This window comes from Suncus etruscus, chromosome X (genome assembly GCF_024139225.1).
Source record: "Suncus etruscus isolate mSunEtr1 chromosome X, mSunEtr1.pri.cur, whole genome shotgun sequence".
Classification (NCBI taxonomy): Eukaryota; Metazoa; Chordata; class Mammalia; order Eulipotyphla; family Soricidae; genus Suncus; species Suncus etruscus.
The window spans coordinates 39,086,185-39,107,241 of record NC_064868.1 but is presented as its reverse complement, the minus strand read 5'-3'; the positions used below and the strand labels follow the sequence as shown (position 1 = coordinate 39,107,241).

Here is a 21,057-nt window from a genome sequence, read left to right as displayed (position 1 = left end):
CCTTAAAGAGTTTCTAATAAGCATTCTCCAAAGAAGGAAAGACAGATAACTAATATTTGTTTTAATACATTTGCAATACTGAGCCTTAAAAATAAACAAGCAAAATATATTTCTGGTTGGCCCACAATTACCAGAAAATGAAATATTCAGAAATCTCCATTCTCTTTTAATTAACTGAGTTTCATGGCACATTTGGCTTATTTGTTCTGCCTGTCATTCTTACTTTAGAAGAGAAGGAACCAGTTAACTGAGTGCCTATTTTCAAAAAAGCATTAACTAAAATAATTTGAGTGCTCTTCCAAAAGGTTTAAAAATCATTAAAAATTGAATTATAAGGTAACTAATTTTATATATTCTTTATAGATACTTATCATTTTACACAGGAATGTGTGTTTGTGTGTGTTCCTTAATTAACCTTGATATCTGGATCCTAATCCACATACACAAGAACTCAGAAAATGTTCACAGAAGCAAATAACTGCATATATTTAAGTCCAATTCAAGTACATGGTTCTCAGAGCTTCTGTGGTCCAGAATTTATTGTCTTACCTTTCCCTAAACATAGAGAACATATACTATTGTATTAATCTAGTTATAGGATGTTCTGAATTTATGGCTAATATTATTTTCCGTAGAGAAAATTCAATTTCATTCTGTCCACTGAGTCCAAATTACTTTTAGGTCTCAAGGCATAATTAGAAAAACCAGAAATAGCTTCCAATTTGAAACTTGCATTAAAAACTACTTATTTCTGGAAATACAAAAATTAGTTCTCTAAATCTTTTGTTTTAGTCTCCTACATACTGAAAAGCTGCAGAATCATCCATATTAAGAAAAAGCCATCAACACCAATAACTATTATATACATTAGTATAATTACATGAGGCAGTATGACCTTTTCCACATGTTCTCCTCACCAGTTTTCAATTCTAGCCCTTAGTCAACCAGGATCCACCATTCAAGGTGATATTTGAATGTAGAGGACAAGGAAGGATTGAATAAGTCACAACTGAGAAACAAAACTGTGAATTTCTTTTTTTTTTGGGGGGGGGCAGGGGGTCATATCCAGAGGTACTCAGAAATCACTCCTAGAAGGCTCTAGAAACTGTATGAGAAACCAGGAATTGAACCACCATCTGTCCAAGATTGGCAGCATGCAAGGCAAATGCCCTACCGCTGTGCTATCTCTTTAGCCCCCGTGAATTTCATTTTTAGAAAGTCCACAGTGTGTCCATATACACGCCATTGGCTAGGAACTATTAGACATGTTGAAGAAATTTTAAAATATTTTTCTATAGGAACTAGATTGATAGTAGAGCAGGTAAGGCACTTACTTGCCTTGCATACAGCAGCCTGGGTTTACTCCCTGGTATTCCAAAATGTCCCAAGTCAGGAGTAATTCCTGAGTGCATAACTAGGCATAACCCCTAAGCATGTCCAGGTATGGCCCTAAATCCACCCCCCAATGGTGTTTATAGAGTGGAATACTATGGATCTATATGAAAGAAAAACATGAAATCTTGCAGTTCTCTACTGTGTGGATGGAACTAAAATGTATCAGACTGAATGGAATCATAGGAAGTAAAAAAGTACAGAATGATTCTTCTTATATATGAAATATAAAAAATAATAAGGATACTAAAACTGGCCAAAGGTAACAGCCACTGAGAGTAATTTCATAGAACTGAGTTTGCCAAGGGGAATATGGAGGGAATGGGACATAAGCTGGGGACACTGGTAGATGTATATTGGCACTCCAGTGATGGCTCTGGTGTTGGAATATTGTATGCCTGGAATAGTTTTATAAATTAAGGTCCATAAATTAGATGAAAATAAAATAAAAACACTTTAAGGTTAGAGCTATAGTATACTCGGAAAGTATCTACTTATAAATTTATAGCTCTGGGTTCAATATATGGCACCAAAATAATTAAAGTACGACATATAATTTTATTATAATAAAAATGTTTTTCATTAAAATAATATTTTCCCTTGGGGGGGCCAAACTCAGGAATGCTCAGGGATTATTCTTTGCTCTGCACTCATCGACCACTCTTGGTAGTGCTCCAGGGATCACATGGAAGGTCAGGGATTGAACATAGGCTGGCAGTGTGTAAAGCAGACACCCTACCCACTATATTATTGTTCTGGCCCTAAAATAATAAAAATGTTATAAGTATTTACATAATAATAGATAAGGGTGCTATTATTTATACATATCTTGACCTAGTTAATTTTGGATAGTTTGAAAAGTAGAGTTACAAAATTTTGTTCATTCGTTGAAAAGATCAACAATATTGATAAGCTACACATTGGCATAATCAAGAAAACAAAAAATATGAATAACCAAGGTCAGAAATAACTAGTTCTCAAAATATGTTGAGCAAAAAAATGTGAGTTGCAAAACAATATCCATAGTGTGATAAAGCTTAAACATCTACAAAACTAAAATTATATTCATAAATACAGTGAAGGCATAAACCATACAAGAAACTGATAATTTTTGAATTCATAATGAGGGAAATTACTGTGTTTTCTTTAAAAAAATATCTGGGCCAGGGGCCAGAGTGGTGGAGCAAGCGGTAAGGCATTTGCCTTGCATGTGCTAACCAATTACAGACAGCGGTTTGATCCCCCGGCATCTCATATGGTCCCCCAAGCAAGGAGCGATTTCTGAGCTTAGAGCCAGGAGTAACCCCTGAGCGTCACCAGGTGTGGTCCAACAACCAAAAAAAAAAATCTGGGCCAGAGCAATAGACAGCAGGTAGTGCACTTGCCTTGCACATGTAGCTGACTTCGGTTCAATCCCAGCCATTTCATATGGTCCTTCAGCCACAGTAGGAGTAATTCCTGAGTGCAGAACCAAGAGCAGCACTTGAGCATTAAGATAAGCTAGTTCAGCAGAATGAACAACCTTGTGTTTAAATTTAAAAAATTTTAAAAAGAAAAGAAAAGCTAGTTTTGAAGCAAGGGTATTATTTAAAAATTTGATACAGCAGGCAAAAAGGAAGTTATATTTTCATTGTTTCTGTCAACATATTTAATGTTTAAATGCTAGTATTTTAAATTACTACAAAAATTAAAATGCCTATAGTTGATACTTTGATGTTATAGATAATATCTGTATGATTCTCTGCAAGGCTACCAGAAAACAAAAACCAAAAATGCCCTCTCATATGTCCTTCTTTACAAATATCAGAAATATGGGTAATATGCTACAGCTGACAAATTTGCAATTATATATACAATCTGCACACACATTCTGTGTTACTCTTTCTGGGTAAAGGTCATTTGTCAAGGAACATAAAAGGCTGTGTCTTGGTGTGTCTGGTCCAAGTTCTTGTCAAATACTAGATGAAGATACAAAATTATGATTGGGATAAAACTGGGAAAACAAATGATTAAAAATAACCCCAACCGGCTGATATCCAGGTTATAACCCAAGACAAAGATATATAGCAAGTGAAAACTTCACAGCCTTACTTAATATATTGATAAGTATATTGTTTAGGTACAGGACAGGGATATCTTGGAAAGGAAAATCGGCTACTCACAGCACATACATACATACATACAAACACACACACATACAAACACACAAACATTGGGAGAGGGGCCATAGCAATAGTACAGTATGTAAAGTGTTTGCCTTGCACACAAGTGACCTGTATTCAATCCCTGACATACTATGTGGTCCTCCAAGCACTACCAGGAGTAATTTCTAAGTACACAGTTACGTATAACCCCTGAGAAATACTGGGTATGGACCCAAAGCAAAACAAACAAACATACAAAAACTACTGGGAGAATTTACTGGGCCATCTATCAATATAAGCCAACTGTGTAATTCAACTCTTCCAAAATTCACAGCATTTGAACACGTAAATAAAATCAGAGTTCAGAATAAGACATAAAACAATAAAATACAATCTCATTGCTATTTGCTCCTGTCAAAATAAGTCTGCAATACCACAGTTGATTATGAATGTTAACTTTTAAGAAAAAAAGGCAACAAATCCAACTGGATCTCAAGTACAGGGACTTGGATAAAATAAGACTACAAAACATGCCTTTTGAGAAATGCTTAAAGTATCTATAGATTGGCAGAGGAGTGGAGTAGAAGAATTGTGAATATTTAGAGACATGTCATGTTTAGCAAGGGGGAGCAGTTGAGTCTGAGATGTTTTTAGTGAGTACATTCAGGACTAAGAATCTAGCTAAAGATGAAAGGGGCTGAGTTCTATATGACTAATACTAAATGGCCTTTGAAGTATCCATTTGGTAGAATATCATCATGAAAGAGATTTATTCTTATTATTTTTTTTACCAATCTCCTTTTGGCTGTGTTTTGTGAAAACTGAATATGAAAGAAATAACAGTGCCCAGTTCTAAGCCTAGACCAAAAAAATGCTCTACACCTTTGCAGACTTTGATTTTGCATCCTATTGCCAACAAGGGTACTAGCTTCTGTGCAAGTCAAAACTATCTGGAAAACATTCATCCCAAGTCTAATGCCAACTGATTCATAGGCTGGGTGTGTACTCAGGAGCAAACTCAGTCATAATCAGCCCAGCCTGTTCCAGACAAGAACTGCTCAGCTGATCTGAAACTACTGAGAAACAATAAATACTTATATTTAAGTCACTAAGTTTTGTGTCATTTCTTACTAAACAATAGATAGCTGATCTGTGGGGCAACAGCTAGTTGATTGAGTCCTGATTTCTACTTTTTCAGGCATATGACATCAAAAATTATACTCACTCGAAAGATTCTAATCACTGTGAATTCCTTTAAGTCTATCCTTCAAATATGAATACATGAGAAATATGCCAGTCTCTATTCTCATGAATGCTCCCAAACTTGCAGGATAGACACAATACAATTTGTGAGGGTATTTAGTTGCAAAGAAAGCCTAAAGTGCAAAAGATGACTATCTTTGTAGTTAGCAACATTTATCCTGAAATCAAAGTGGCTTCTAGGAGGGAAGAAAGTATCCTTTCATCATAAATAATATAGAGGATGTAAGAGGGGATTACTGAGGTAGGAATGGCTTTTCAATCTTAGAAAATTATCTAGTAATTTCTTAACAGTTATGTGTTTTTTTAATTTAGTGATTTCTGGGGCCAAAGGAAAAGTCCCATTTAATGTCCTATTCTAAAAGGATATGTTAGCAAGAATGTTTCACCAATGAAATAGTGCCTTTTGTATGCTAGATATGTGTCTGTTGAACACAATCAAGTGGACCACATTTCAGGGATACCAAAGGGATTTCTACATAGGCATAAAGTCGGACACAATGTTCTGCTAGATCCCTTCCGTCTCTTAACAGTCTATAACACCATCAGAAGTAGTAATGGCTAAAAAACTAGCAATGGGTCAGGCATCCAGAAATGTAGGTTTTGCCCTGGGTTTTGAACTCAGAAATTCTGACTCACGGTGTTGTAAACACTGAACCTTCCTCTATTCTTCCTTCAAGGCATATGATTAAGTCTGATTGTATGTTCACTCTCTTAATTAGGACTAGAGAGATGAAAACATTTGGTGGTGTATTCATTGGGTTATTTGGATGAAGTTGATCTAGCTATCCCAGGCCTTCTCTAATGTCTCAGTAGAAGTGCATCTATAGCACAGAAATGTCTGTATATCTATTTTCTATACTGATAGCCAGAAATTAGTTTTATATGCATGTAACTAAATGTCCTGACTGATGTATAGACAAACAAATTTGAGTAAAATTGCTCTGCAAGGAAATAGGCTTCCTTCCCCATATAAAGAAGCACATGGGAAAAACTTACACATTTCTCCCAAATATTATCTTATAATATCTAGATCTATACCAACATGTCTGTTTTAAAACATAGACCATAAATTCTATGATATTATTTACATAAAGAAATGTAGTCTATAATGGCAGAGGAAAAATGTCTGTCATAGAGGCAGAGATGGGGACAGGAGAAAACTGGTGTAATTAAGGGAAGTAGACACAGATGAAGATACTGGTGTTGGAATATTGTATGCCTAAAACTTAATCATTAATAACTATAACTCACAGTGATTCAATCAAAAGAAAAAATTGTGGTCTCTGTCTCTTATTAAATATGACTGAAATATAGCAACTGCTTGAATAAAATATGGCAATGATGGCTATGACAGTTTCTGGCACAACATAAAACAGGGAACTGGCAAATGTACTACCTGTGCCCACATGTCGGTGCATATGGGTGTCAACAGCCTATGTACATAGTGTCTGCATACACATATTCTCCACATCGCCTCTTGAGATGTGGACTTTCCTGCTTTCCTGTTGGGATGTGAATGTGTACTGGGGCTCTCTCTGACTTCGATGAAGCCCGCATTCTCTAGAGTGCTTTACTGTCTCTTTCTCTTCTTCACTATCATTTTCCTCAGTACCTCCAAATAAAACCTGTTTATACTTCAAGAAAAGAAAAGTATGGAGATTTGAAAGGGAAGGGTATTGAGTTTTGTTGTGGGAGAGAGGTAATTTCACTGTTAATCAGTGTGGTGCTGGAATTAATTCTATTGTAAATTACAGAATCCCAATTAATCATAAAAAAGAAACAATTTCTGCTTCATGCCTCTTGAAACACTCATTCATAAGGCCCACATGGTAAGAACCAAGGCTTCCATCTAAAAACCAGTAGGAAATATAATGTCAAGTTGTCATATTTGTGACTAATCCACCTTAGGAAGTAAAATTTCAGACTCCAGTAAGTAACACCAGTTGATACCAGGTGGAGCAGAGATTAGCTGACCTTGTCAAGACCTGACAATTACAAATTCATGAACCCAAAAGTTACTATTATTCTTTAAGTCAATGTTTCATGTTGGTATGATATACAGTAATATAATTGATACACAGCCTTTTGCAATTCCAAAGACTGACAGACAAAGATAGAAAATATCTAGGTCCTTGATGACCCTGTTGTGTTGATTAGTCAAACATAGGATTACTCTGTCTGTGAATGTATTATATAGAGAAATATATTTTTCACTTTAAGTTACTTCCAGTTTGTTCTATCATTTGGTATTGCAGTATATTAAATGATACTGTTTTCCATCTGAAGATATAAAGTTAATATAATCACCATGCATTTTTAATTACCAACAATTGCTGCCCATATATTAAGACCTATATGAGCTGACCTTGGCTTGCACAAATGAATAACAAAAAACCACCATGGCTAGCTCCACCATCTTGTTCCTGACCATTCTTACCACCCCCACAAAAAGTGTGAAAGCGCAAAAACCGGAGATAAGTAGAAAGAAAAAAACATGCCACAATTAATTGATATTTATTTTTTTTTTTGTGGTTTTTGGGTCACACCCGGCAGTGCTCAGGGGTTATTCCTGGCTCCGTGCTCAGAAATTGCTCCTGGCAGGCACGGGGGACCATATGGGACGCCGGGATTCGAACCGATGACCTTCTGCATGAAAGGCAAACGCCTTAACTCCATGCTATCTCTCCGGCCCCAATTAATTGATATTTCAATGCATTTCTTTTCCATCTTTGAGTTTTGATTTTCTGTTCTCACTAGAGCATATGTATACGTATGAATATATATATTTATATTCTTATATATATTTAGTTTATAAAATGCAGTTGGTCCTAAGTAGACAGCATATTAAACAAGTTATCTTCTAAACATAGATAATTTGCCTGCCTATAAAATCATACCTACCAGTATACACTCCATGTTCACTGTAGCATTATTCGCAATAGTCAAGAGAGAAAGCCAACCTAAGTGTCTATCCAAGTGTGATGGCATAAAAATATGAGAACTCCACACAGACACAATGGACTACTTATCTATCCAAACAATAGAATAAAATCTTGTCATTTACAGCAAGAATGAACTATGGGGAATATTATACTTATTGAAATAATAAGAACCAAAATGAATGAGTAAAACAAGACACAAGGAGGACAAAAGGGGTATAGGGAGTAGGTGAAAGGAGTGAAGGGAGTCAAAAGGTCCAGGCTTCTGGATAGGTAAGAAATAAAGCCATGGGAGTTAAAATGTACAACATGGCAACTATAGTCAATACTCTATTGCTTATTTGAAAGTTACCTAGATTAAACCTTAAAGTTCCCTTTGTTAGAGTTTGGGTCTCTTGGTTCCATTGTTGTTGATTTGGGATTGGATATTTAGTTCTGTCCTTTTTTATTATCTCCATCAATGCACCTAAGACCATTTGGGTATTAGTTGAGATACACCTAGGAACATGGTGGATGGAGGTGGATACTGGTGTTGGGATTGGTCCTGATTCATTGAATGTCTGAACCCTAACTATGAAGGACTTTGTAAATCACGTAGGTTTCAATAAAATAAAGTTCTCATCTCCTTCTCTCTTCCCTCTGTCTCCCTCTCACAAACAGATATCTATGGTGACAGTAATTAGAATTTGATGATCATTTCATAGCCCTAGGACATGTATATAGATTGAGCCTAAATTATTCTAAGGACAGAGAATGATTATTGACTATTATACACTGACAATTATTTTCTTTAGTTTAATGTGGACCAATGGCACTACCTTCTCTGTATATCAGATATGGCTTGTATTGCATTGTGGGCAGAGGACACAACATAAAGGCATAAAGGAGGAGAAGTGCTATGGAATGTTTTGGAACATATGCTTGGCATGCAGATGCTGGCATGTGCAACTAACTTCACCACATCGCACAAAAATCATGAGGACAGAGGACAAGTGGCTCAAATTATCCAAGATCTTGATAGAAGCCCCAGATTTAGCCCCCAGGTTATACATCCATTTAGATCTCTTGATGAAATCTTCAAACTCTATCGACATCTGTTCAGCTGTCCCACAGACACTTGTAACTTCAATTAACAGAAACTGCATCCAATGATGGCACCAGCATAAGGCTCCCTCAACTATAAGCTACTGTGCCAGTAGATGAGGATATAAAGGCCTTGGCCAGGAAACAAAGTCAGACATCAGCAAATATTCATGAATTAAGAAAAACAGACATTACTTAGATTTTCCTAACCCTGAAGAGGTGAAATTCAGAATGGGCATTGCACTCATCACATGTTGTGGGGGTAATGTACATCCTTTGGCAGTTTTTTTTTTAATTTTTGTTTTGGGGCCATACCTAGTTGTGCTCAGGGATTATTCCTGGCTTTTTATTCAGGAATCACTCCTGGTGGGTTTAGGGATGATATGGGGTTCTGTTATTGAACCTGGGTCAGCTTCATGCAATACAAGCATCCTCTGGCCCTTATTTGGCAGTCTTTTTTAGTTGTATGTTTGGGGGGCACACCTGGTGATGCAGAAGGATTACTTTTGGCTCTGATCTCAGAAATTAATCTTGGCAGTGTTCAGTGGACCATAGGGGATGCCAGAAATAGAACTTGGATTGGTCTCATGCTGAGCAATTGCCCTACCTGCAATACTATCTTTCAGGCACTGCCTTAGCAGACATTAACCCTGTTGTTGCTTCCTCTCCATAGCCAGAATATATGTTTCTCTTCTCTTCTGTCTCCTGAACCTCTCCTGAGAGGGCTGAGAAAGGTCCAGCAAAAGCTCTCTCCTAGAGGCTCCAGAGGAGCAACTCAGCTTCACTTCGCGGCTGCGCGCTCTTTCTAACTAATGAACCCCACCATAACACACAGAAAAAAAATCACACTACAAGTGTGACAATGGGGAAACCTTGCAGGAAAACACCATGCACAGAGAATGAAGATGATAGCTCTGATGATCCAAAAAATTCCATATGATTAATCTCTCAGATAAAGAGTTTAGAATCCTTATGGAAATCAAAGGAAACATAGCTTTAGCTGAACAGAACACAAAGACAGAAATCAAAAACCTCCAAATTGAAATAACAGATCTGAAAAACCTCTGAACTGAAAACCTCAATGGAAAGCCTCTCCAACAGGGTAATAGCAGCCGAGGACAGAATCAGTGAACTGGAAGATGAAATGCAGAGCAACTCCATACAGCAGGAGAGATTGGAAAAGAACCTTAAGGTTTATACAATGGAAAAAGTACTCAAAGAATGTGAACAGATGAAAATAGAGGTCTTTGATAAACTCAACAGAAATAATATAAGAATCATTGGAGTCCCAGAGGCCCAGGAAAGGGATCCACTTTCTTATTTTTCAAGTATTCACTGAAATAGAAATTTGGATTTCCTTCAAGAAATTTATTTATGGAACAGAGTGCTAGTACAACTGGTAGGGAACTTGCCTTGCATATAGCTGACCTGGATTCAATCTCCAGCAACCCATAATGTTCACAGAGCCCTCCAGGAGTAATCCCTAAGCTAAGAACCAGAAGTAAGCACTGAGCACTGCCAGATATGGGAAACAATATCCTATTTAATGGTTGGCCTAGTTTTTGGCCAATCTTGGCTTTCTAGTTGTTGACTTAAAGTAAGAGATGTTCCTTTCATTTGAATAACTAGAGAATATTGTAGGTTTATTCTTTGACCTAACATAATTTGGGAGAGGGGTTTGGGCCATATCTAGTGGTATTTAGTGCTTAGTCCTAGCACTGTGGCCAAGGATGAATCCTGGCAGTATTTTGGCATCCATACATATCTTGTGCTAGAGAGTGATGTAGGGTCAGATGCATAAAAGGCTAGTGCCTTAATCCCTTTACTATCTCTCTGACTCTATCCATCTCTATCTCTGAGAGGACCATGCCCAATTCTGTTACCATATAAACTTTTTAAATGTTATTGTTTAACTATATCAAAAGACATTATTCCAGCTTCATATAAGGCCTCCCACAGATATTCTTTGTGACAATGATATTTTATGACACAGGCTTTATTTTCTTGAATAAAATTCTACCTGTAAAATTATAACAAGGTTTGGCAAACCTTAAATATAAAGAGCCAGGTAGTAAATAGTTTAGGTTTTATAAAATACACACTGTCTGTTGGAACTACTCAACTTTTTCGTAGTACAAAAGCAAAACAGACAATATGTAAATGAATGGGGAAGGTCCTAAGAAAGCATGTTATAAGGTAGTACCTGATTGGGTTTGCAATCTCAGAATTATGACTATTTCTCTAATATCCAAAGCTTTGGAGAAAAAAAACTCTGAATCTACATGTAAAAAATCAACACAAAAATACAATACAAAAACCCCTTCCTTACACCTATATTCATTGCAGCACTATTTACCATAGCAAGACTCTGGAAACAACCAAGATGCCCTTCCACAGACGAATGGCTAAAGAAACTGTGGTACATATACACAATGGAATATTATGCAGCTGTCAGGAGAGATGAAGTCATGAAATTTTCCTATACATGGATGTACACGGAATCTATTATGCTGAGTGAAATAAGTCAGAGAGAGAGAGAAACGCAGAATGGTCTCACTCATCTATGGGTTTTAAGAAAAATGAAAGACATTCTTGCAATAATAATTTTCAGACACAAAAGAGAAAAGAGCTGGAAGTTCCAGCTCACCTCAGGAAGCTCACCACAAAGAGTAATGAGTTTAGTTAGAGAAATAACTACATTTTGAACTGTCCTAATAATGAGAATGTATGAGGGAAATGGAGAGCCTGTTTAGAGTACAGGCGGGGGTCGGGTGGGGAGGAGGGAGACTTGGGACATTGGTGATGGGAATGTTGCACTGGTGATGGGTGGTGTTCTTTACGTGACTGAAACCCAAACACAAACATGTATGTAATCAAGGTGTTTAAATAAAAAAAATACTTAAAAAAATCAAATAGGCTATTGCTAATTCTGGTTTCTCACTTCGTCTCTGCCACTTAAAAAGACAATGAACTGGGAAAAGAATATGGTGGAATACAGAAACCCACCTTAGTCAATGCCTATTCTAGTTATCATTAAGTCTTTAGAGAACAAAAGTGCTGCTATACTTAGCAAGCAACTACTGTCTGCTTAGGGACTACTAGAAGCATTTTTATGAAAATGTTAATCCATGATGATTGGAGACCTCACTTTAAGGTTCTGATATTTTAAAGTCAGTCACTCTAAGGCAGGGGTCTCAAACAGGCGGCCCGCAGGCCATTTGGGGCCCTCCATACAACATTTTGTGGCCCTGCCCTAGAGGAATCTTTTTTTGTTTTGTTTTTAGTTGTTTGGGTCACACACCCCAATGTTCAAGGCTTACTACTGACTTTGCACTCAAAAATCACCCCAACTTTGCCTCCTGTGGCCCCCAGGTAAATTGAGTTTGAGATCCCTGCAGGTAATCTGAATATGGAGAATAGCTGTAATCTTCAAGTACCCATGACTCAGCTATAAACTAAAACATTTTACCCACCCAGGCTATATTATAGGCAAAAGAGGGTAATATTGAGGACATGCATCTTAATAAGTAATTTTAATCTCACTCTTAAAAAGTATTATCTTAAGAAGTATTAAGTGATTTTTAAATACCATTAAGTGATTTTAAGTGTTATCTTAAATATATTTTAAATTAAAGGCTTTTAATTATTTCTTGCTAATCTGAATAGTAAAACTTAATGAAAATGTCTGCTTTTTTGTTTTGTTTTGTTTTGTTTTGTTTTGTTTTGTTTTGTTTGCCACACCTGGTGATGCTCAGGGGTTACTCCTGGCTATGCGCTCAGAAATTTCTTCTGGCTTGGGGGACCATATGGGATGCTGGGGGATGGAACTGTGGTCCCTCCTATGTTAGCACATGCAAGGCAAGACACATTATGGTTTGCACCATCATTCCAGCCCCGGAAATGCCTGTTTTTAACTTATACATAATGTTAAAATTTAGGAAGGATTTTTTCCTCTCCTGCTTTTTTTTTGCTTTTAGGTAGGATCCAGCCATGCTTAGGGGTTACTCCTGGCTCTGCACTAAGGAATTCCTCCTGGCAATGCTGGGGAGACCATATGGGATGCTAGAGATGCTGGGGAGGAACCTGGGTCTGCTGTGTGCAAGGCAAGCAGCCTCCTCATTTTACATCTCTCTGGCCCTATATCTTCCTTCCATATGAAAAATTGTCACTTGTACTCAATGCACACAGATTTTTAAAATCTGACTTAATTAGTACCTACCCTCAATATGATGATGTGAGAATAAACCAAAGGTTCAAGAACAATGTCCATTTAATGAAGTCCAAGGAGAGAGAAAATACACTTGATTACATTCACTGCAAAGAAACTGTTATAACTAACCATCTCAGCTGGTTAGAACAATGAGTGAAAGACCAAGGCAATATGCAAAAAATGCCGAGCCTCTGGGAGCTGGTTTATCAACCTATGGCTACCTGTACTGTCCAAAATGGTAATAACAGCGAACTTCTAAGCTCTGCCATTACCCTGAAAGAGTCAAGTGTTTTCTCTCCATCCCTAAAACTTTGACAAAACTCACGAATGCATGGGCCGGAGAGATAGCATGGAAGTAAGGCATTTGCCCTGCATGCAGAACGACGGTGGTTCAAATCCCGGCATCCCTTATGGTCCCCCGAGCCTGCCGGGCATGATTTCTGAGCACTGAGCCAGGAGTAGACCATGAGCACTGCCGGGTGTGACCCCCCAAAAAAAGATTCATGACTGCTTCATAAAAGGACTAGTGGAAGAAATGAAATTGCATGATTTGTATACCAAAAAGTGATGCAATTTTATCTGACTCTGGCTCTTAAGACACTCGCCCTTGAAAGCAGTCACCATGCTGTGTGGAAATCCAAATGAACACACACTGAGAGATAACATGGGAAGAATCTAAGGTTGAGCAGCAATCAGTATCACCCATCAGAAAAGTGAACAAACCAGCCTTCCATGGACAACATCTCCCACACCCATCTTTGAGTTTCCCAGATACCACACATGGGTGCACAGCTGGGCCCTTTTGATCTCTGCCCAAATTGCAGATTTGTAAGCAAAATAAATATTGATAAAATTTCAACTCGCTAATGTTTTAAGCTTTGCAACTGAAACACAGACCTGGCACATAAAAATGAACTTCACCTGAACCAATATTAATTTTATAGTCTGCTCCCCATTTGAATTCCCAGGTGTAGGAAGAAATTTAAAAAATATACATACTTCTTCCAAAAGTGATGTTCTGTTGCAAGACAGATATGTACAGCTGCAGGGTCAGCTGGGGGGCTGAGCCCAGGAAGGCCTGGATCACTGATGCCCGGCTAAATGCAGATCGGTGGGTGAATATCTTGCCATCGGCCTGGCCCACTTCCTTCTCAATTTCCTGTGAGTGGCCATGTTTGGGTATCTGCCGCTTCTTGGTAATGCTGACATACGGCTCTTCCTTCTGTCCCGACTTACAGTAGAGGCAGAAGACTTCAAAACACCTGGAAACAAATAAGCAAGTCATGAGGAATTAGAAGCAATAGAAAGGATTATATTTTTGCTCAGTTATTTTGCTTATACTTCCTTAGCCTAATTCTCAAACCCTTTATTGGATACTCTGGTCTATATATAGACTTTGCTCTAAAATCAACCTCTCTGAGGAACAGTTCTGAGCACTGGGCAGTCTTCTTTGAGCCCCCCAGCAGGCCAAAGGGAACTGTGTCAGACCCAAATACAGAGGTGACACTGAGAACAGGAAATCAGGCAGAGAAATGAGTCATACTCCAGAACCACAGAAAAGAATGTTTACTTCCTGACGCAAGTCAAATAACCCCTAAGCTATCTCCCTCAATTATAGAACATAGTTACTTTGCCACTTTGTAAATGAAAAAAAAAATACTGTATTATAAATGCATGTATATGCACATGAAATTTAATATAAATAACATGTTTAATTGTCTAATTGTGAATGCATTAATTAATGTATATTAGAGTTGTATATATTAATGTATATTATGTATATTAATTAATTTAATTAATGTTAATATTTACATATACTGTTAGATATATGTTATTTTTTTTTGGTTTTTGGGACACACCTGGCAGCGCTCAGAGGTTACTCCTGTCTCTATGCTTAGAAATCGCTCCCGGCAGGCTCATGGGACCATATGGGATGCCAGGATTTGAACTGCGGTCCTTCTGCATGCAAGGCAAACACCTTACCTCCATTCTATCTCTCCAGCCCCATATAATGTTAATATTTACATATATTAACATTAATCTTTTTTTTGGTTTTTGGGCCACACCCATTGATGTTCAGGCTATGCACTATGCACTCAGAAATAACTCCTGGCTTGGGGGATCATATGGGACATCCAGGGGTCGAACCAAGGTCCATCCTAAGTTAGCGCTGGCAAGGCAGATGCTTTACTGCTTGTATCACTGCTCCGGCCCCAACATTAATATCTTAATGAAATTTAATATATGCAGTTAGCCATGATGTCTCTGTATAATAAATATATTGTATATATTATATATTAATGCATATATTAATGTATATGATTTATATAATATTTTATGTATATAAATATTGATGTCAATATGTAATTTAATATATACAATTATGTCATGGTATCTCTGTAATAATAAATATGTTTGTATGTACATATTATATGTATTCTATTACATGTTCAATATATATATCTCATATCAATTCAGTTAAGGCAACAGCTATAGTTAAGGCACAGCCATCTAGTTTTTTCCTGGAAAATCTCAATATATCATGCATCTTTCTGTTCTCTTCAGCCCTTCCAGGACAGGACTAAAATTACTCATGTCTGGAGTCTTGCTTGTATGTCTGTTTAATAGAACTGCAAGCTAGACCTAGGGATGGAGCCTTAATCAGTTACCGGTCTAGACTAAGTACTAAATGAATAATACAATAAAAACTGTAGGTAAAATTAAACTTCAGTGTTTACCACTGGAAACCAACAAAAGTCTGAGAATGCGCTAACCACAGATGTGATCTTTGAAGCCCCTCAAAACGCACTGCTTCGCCAATTTATATGTTTAATACAGCTTACTGCGATGTGTAAAGGGCCACCAAATTTCAACCATTAATAGTTAGGAAATATGATTTTATTTGAATAATTTTTTAGTTTTTTAGTTTTTGGATCACACTAAGCAGGGCTCAGGTCTTAATCCTGGCTCTATGCTTAGGGATCACTCTCTCATCAAAGCTGGGTCAGCTATCTGTAAAGCAAGTGCCTTACTGCTTATCTCTGGACTCAAGAAAGCTGATTATTAAAAAAAAACTGTTTTTACAATTCTACAAGATTCATCTAATTTCTTCAAATCTAGTTTGTTATTTTTGGGGTATTTTTTACTTGCAAGAAAATACAAATACAAATATCTTAGTGAAAAATAATTCAAAATAAATTTTCAGCAACCATGTATCTTGGCAAACTTCTATAACACATTTTCAAAGAGCAAATTTTTCAGACTTTGCAGGCCCTAATCTCTATCTTTTTTGCAACAACAGCAGTTGCAGAAAAACAACAACCTAAAGAATGCTGGTGGCTATGTCCCATAAATATATTTACAGAATTAGAAAGTGAAGGAATTTGACCTGAGGTAGCATGGTTTGATGACCCTTAATATAGCAAGGTGATTCTGTTTTTTTCCCCCCTATTTAATCCCACTTGCAGGCATCATAATAGAACAAGTCTACTCCTTTGCTGAAACCTTTTAACACAGGTCCAGCACAAATAACTTTTGGAACCAGAGACCCTATTCAATGTAGTTAATAAATATGAAATGTTCAAAAGAAATCCTACAATTTCTTATGTGTGCTGTTATCTTCATAAGATAAACATGGTCTGTGATGCTACCTGATAACTAAACTAGTTAAAAAGAAAGTTCTATGTGACCTGTGAAAAGCCACTTGTTCAGTCTCATTGAGCCTCAATGCTTTAACTGTCAAAAAGAGATAATGACAATTAGCCCAAGAGTTTTGATATTAAAAAGTACTTTGCAAACCATAAAAAAACTCTTTAAATTGAGGCTATTATTATCTTAAAGTCTTAAAAGTTTATAATAGAAAGAAATACTAATCATTGTTCAGCAGTGCATAAAAAATTACTGGAATTTCTTAGCTTCAGATTTAGAAACCCAAAGTTTTCATGTATTTTTTTCTATCTTTATATATATCAGTAATAAACATGAAGAAACATTTATTCAACTTGTAACTCATTTAAAGTTATATCTTCTAATGAATGTATAATGTCTTTACAATGAGAATAAGCCACAAGTTTTACTATTATCAAAGAAGTATTTCACTGTTATTTTCCAGACTACTTCTATATTATTCATAAGATTTCCCATCAAAGAGAAAAATAATAGCTCAAGATAATAGCTAATGTTCTTATCATTCCAACCCAAATTTAATGGAGAAACATTTACTATACAAACTGGAACTTGATTACTTACAGTGTTTTCCTCCAAACTTCCTCAAAGAAAAATTGTGGGGCCTTGTTTGAAGTATTGAGCCCATAATCATTATAGTATTACCAAGTAAACTCAAAAATAGCACCTTGCCTAAAATGAACATGAGTATGGTACCCTAAGATAAACAGAGCTAAAAATTCCCAAAAGTTATTTTCAAAATTGTACTAAATCCAAGTGATAAGAAAAAAAAAACATACCACGGTTCTCCCTTCTTTGGAAGAAATCATGCTGATCTTAAAGTAGAGCTGATGTCTTAAAGTTAAAATAGAATCAACCAGTCAGCAGGAAGAATTTCAAACTGCTTTTCATTTTGGAATTGGAAAGGGTTGGAACCATATTTTATAAGATCTGGGTCCAATATCTCCATGAAATATGTTAGCAGCATATGAATGAAATAGTGGTCGCTGACTAAGGTTGTGTCCTGCACTGGGGGTAGGGGGTCCTTGTGTTTCATTTTATTTTTCCTTCAAGAAGATAGTGACCCATTAATAATAATATTCTAAGAATAGATATTTGTATAATATTGAAACTTTGTACATATTTGAGAACTTATTTCTTCAATACATCCAACTTCGGTTAAAGTATTTATAACCATGAAACTGAAAAAACATAAAATGATATAATAAAGAAGAAAACAATGCACTATTCTTTAAATGTCTTTCAGGAGAAAACTTGAATCATTCATAACTCTGTCATCAAAATGTATCACTCTTCAAATCTATGTATATTTAAGTGAACTTGACTTTCTATTGACCATTTCACTTTCATACATACATAATTTTTTTTTTGGTTTTTGGGTCACATCTGGCAGCGCTCAGGGGTTACTCCTGGCTCTACGCCCCAACAGGCTGAGGGGACCAAATGGGATGCTGAGATTCGAACCACTGTCCTTCTGCATACAAGGCAAATGCCTTACCCCTGTGCTATCTCTCCGGCTCCCATACATAATATTTTATAATCAGCTTTGTCTTGGGCTACTCAGTACTTAGGGAACATCTTTTCTTATCTTAGGGGCAAATATAACCACCCCTGCAGTACTCAGGAGAGCCATGCTATGCCAGGGATCAAGCCCAGGGTTTCACACATGTTCTATATATTTCTATTACTTAAACCATAATCGCTGGTCACAGAAACATTAAAAGTGGTGGTAATAACAGAGTAATTATCCTTCACCTGCATGGACTTTAAAGCTGTTTCTTATAAAAAGTTACCAAGATGACCAAACTTTCTCACTTTAATACAGGAATATTAATAAAATGTACTCTGCACTCCTCTGCTTTTCAGAATATAGAAAATATAATTAACTGTGTTCCACTAAGAAGCTTCGCAAAGAGTCTCTGAAGCTCTTTTTTCTTATCTATAAAATGGGTACAATTATATTTCCTACATGTTGAGGTTTCAATGGACTAAAATATAGACATACATACCAATCTAGTTTAATAAGTAATAGAAAAATGAAAGTTCCCGTTCCCTATCACACCAACTGAGCAATGGATTTTTCTTTTCACAATGCGGGTAAGGAATGAGGGTCCAAAGTCAGATTCACACTGAGATTATGATAAAGCCCAAAATGTGGCATACTTGGAGGTGGTGGCGTGACTAACACTCTCTATACTCAGTAACTCCAGGTGATGGGGCTTTTTAAAATGCTCCACTCTCTTTTTCGGCTCTTATATTTTTTCTAACTCTTCCAGGCTGTCAAAAGCAACTTCTTGTCCTGATCATTGTCCCCTTTTCTCCTGTTTCTTTTTTGTTTTGTTTTGTTTTTGGGGGGCACACCCAGTGATGCTCAGGGGTTACTCCTGGCTATACACTCAGAAATTACCCATGCCTAAGGGGACCATATGAGATGCAGGGAAATTGAACCAAGGTCCGTCCTAGGCCTTACACCCTGCACCACCACTCCGGCCCCATCTCCTAAGTTTCTAAGATTCTATAAAGTACAATCATTTTAAATATAATTTTTGGAGAGGAGGGAAGGAGAAGTTTTTTTTTTTAATTCTCTACAATTGTCTTTCTGGCTTTAATATCTTTTCCTAACTCTTCCCAGTTTTAAGGGAGCAACTTTTTGCTCTGGTCATTGCTCTTAAGTTTATAAGATTCTGGAGGCTGGGAAACTTGTTCCCAAAGTTTGTCAAGACTGTGTAAACAGTATGTCAGTATTCTGATGGGCCAGTGGGATCATTAGTGGTCTTTAGTGTGAAGTACAAAGGATTTTTGTTCGTTTGTGGGAGGGGGAGAGAGGAAGAAAGAAAAGAGAGGATGTTCCTCTATGACCTGCACCTCAAAGTTCAGTGTTATCTGGAAACAAGGTAGAAACCCTTTGCTTTTCCTACAGAGATGAAAGAGATGAAAGATATAAAGAAATATCAACACATTGGAAACGTTCCCCATAGTGCCCAGACCAGCCAACCTCTACTCCATTACCTCTACTTGTTTAGGGTTATAAAAATAATTTTAATAAAGGTCGCTAATAGTCCTCTTTTAAACCCTCATTTATTGGGTGCTTTCAGGCACATAGTGTCCATACATAAGGTACCACCTTGCTTCCCACTGCAGTTTTCCATCCCAGAGAAAAGTGTTACACATATGTCTAGAGCTCTGCATACTGGACTGATTTTGTTTGCTTGCTTGTTTGAGGGTGCCGGCACCTGACAGTGTTCAGAGGCACTCCTGGCTCTGCACAAAGGGATCACATATGGTGGTACCTGAAGGCCCATATGGGGTACTGGGGATCTAACCACATAACCATCTAACCGGTGCCCCCCCCCCATGGACTCATTTTCAATCCTATCTGTAAAGCAGCGGGATGGTGCACGGTGGGATCCCCACTCTGGGAGCCTTTTGGAGGAATGGGGATTTGGAACCCAGGCTTCCCCAGGGCATGGGACCATTGTCAGGCCTGGCTGGTACCTGAAACTGACAATTCAGTGGCCTGTGTCAAAGAGTGCTGTAGGGCGCCTAGGCTTTCTCCCCAGTCTCTGGCCATTCCCTCACCCGCCTGTGAGCCGACCAGTGCGGGGCTGTTGAGCAGAACTAGTGGCTTAGGCCGGACTCGGGGTCTGTCCGTCCTGGGCTGGGGTCCTGGGCCGGGAAGAGGCCGGTGGGGGGTCTCGGGGGGTCGGCACGCACGCACCTGTAGAGGGGCCCGAGCAGAAGCAGGTGGAGCAGGAACAGAAGCGGCCGGTCCCGGCTGAGGTCGCGGTGCACGAAGAGGAGCGTGAGCTGCACCAGCACGCAGGGCACCAGCGAGAAGAACAGGGTGAGCTTCTGCCAGATGCCGTCGCCCGCCTGGTGGTAGGTGCTGCTCAGGTAGAGCGCCACGAACGTCTCGGCAAAGAAGAGGCTCACGGACGCCAGCACCGAGAAAGGGAATTTCATCTCCGCCAGCCTGCTCAGCGGCGCCCGCAGGCAGCCAGCGCGGAGGTGGCGGCGGCGGCGGCGGCGGCCCGAGGGGCTCCCGGCATGCCTGGCCGCGGACGAATCTCGCGCCCCGGCCCACCCGCCGGGTCGCGAGAGCGGGGGTTAGGGGCCGCCGAGCGAGCGAGGGGCGGGGCGGAGCGCGCGGCCCCGCAGGGACACGCCCACGCGCGTCGGGCGCCGCCCGCGAGCCAGGGTGCCCGGGGCAGGGGGTAGGGGGCGCGGCAGCTGGCCCCGAGCGGGCCCTGAACCTGTGCCGCGCCACCCGCCGCGAGGCTCCAACGGCCCCGGCTCGCCTCGCGCCGCCGTCTCTGGGTCCTAGAGCCCGTCGTTCGAATTC

The 21,057-nt window shown here is 38.5% G+C and overlaps 1 protein-coding gene across 1 annotated transcript in view; it reads right to left on the bottom strand.

The window, feature by feature from the left end:
• The window catches only part of XK (X-linked Kx blood group antigen, Kell and VPS13A binding protein), a 32,177-nt gene extending 11,376 nt beyond the window's left edge, over positions 1 to 20,801 (bottom strand). The window contains exons 1-2 of the mRNA XM_049767115.1: positions 20,434 to 20,801; positions 14,031 to 14,293 (exon numbers count right to left, since the gene is read on the bottom strand). Coding sequence (XP_049623072.1) covers positions 14,031 to 14,293; positions 20,434 to 20,678 — 508 coding nt within the window. The 5' untranslated portion in view covers positions 20,679 to 20,801. The remainder of the gene's footprint in view (positions 1 to 14,030; positions 14,294 to 20,433) is intronic.
• Positions 20,802 to 21,057: the final 256 nt, after the last annotated feature.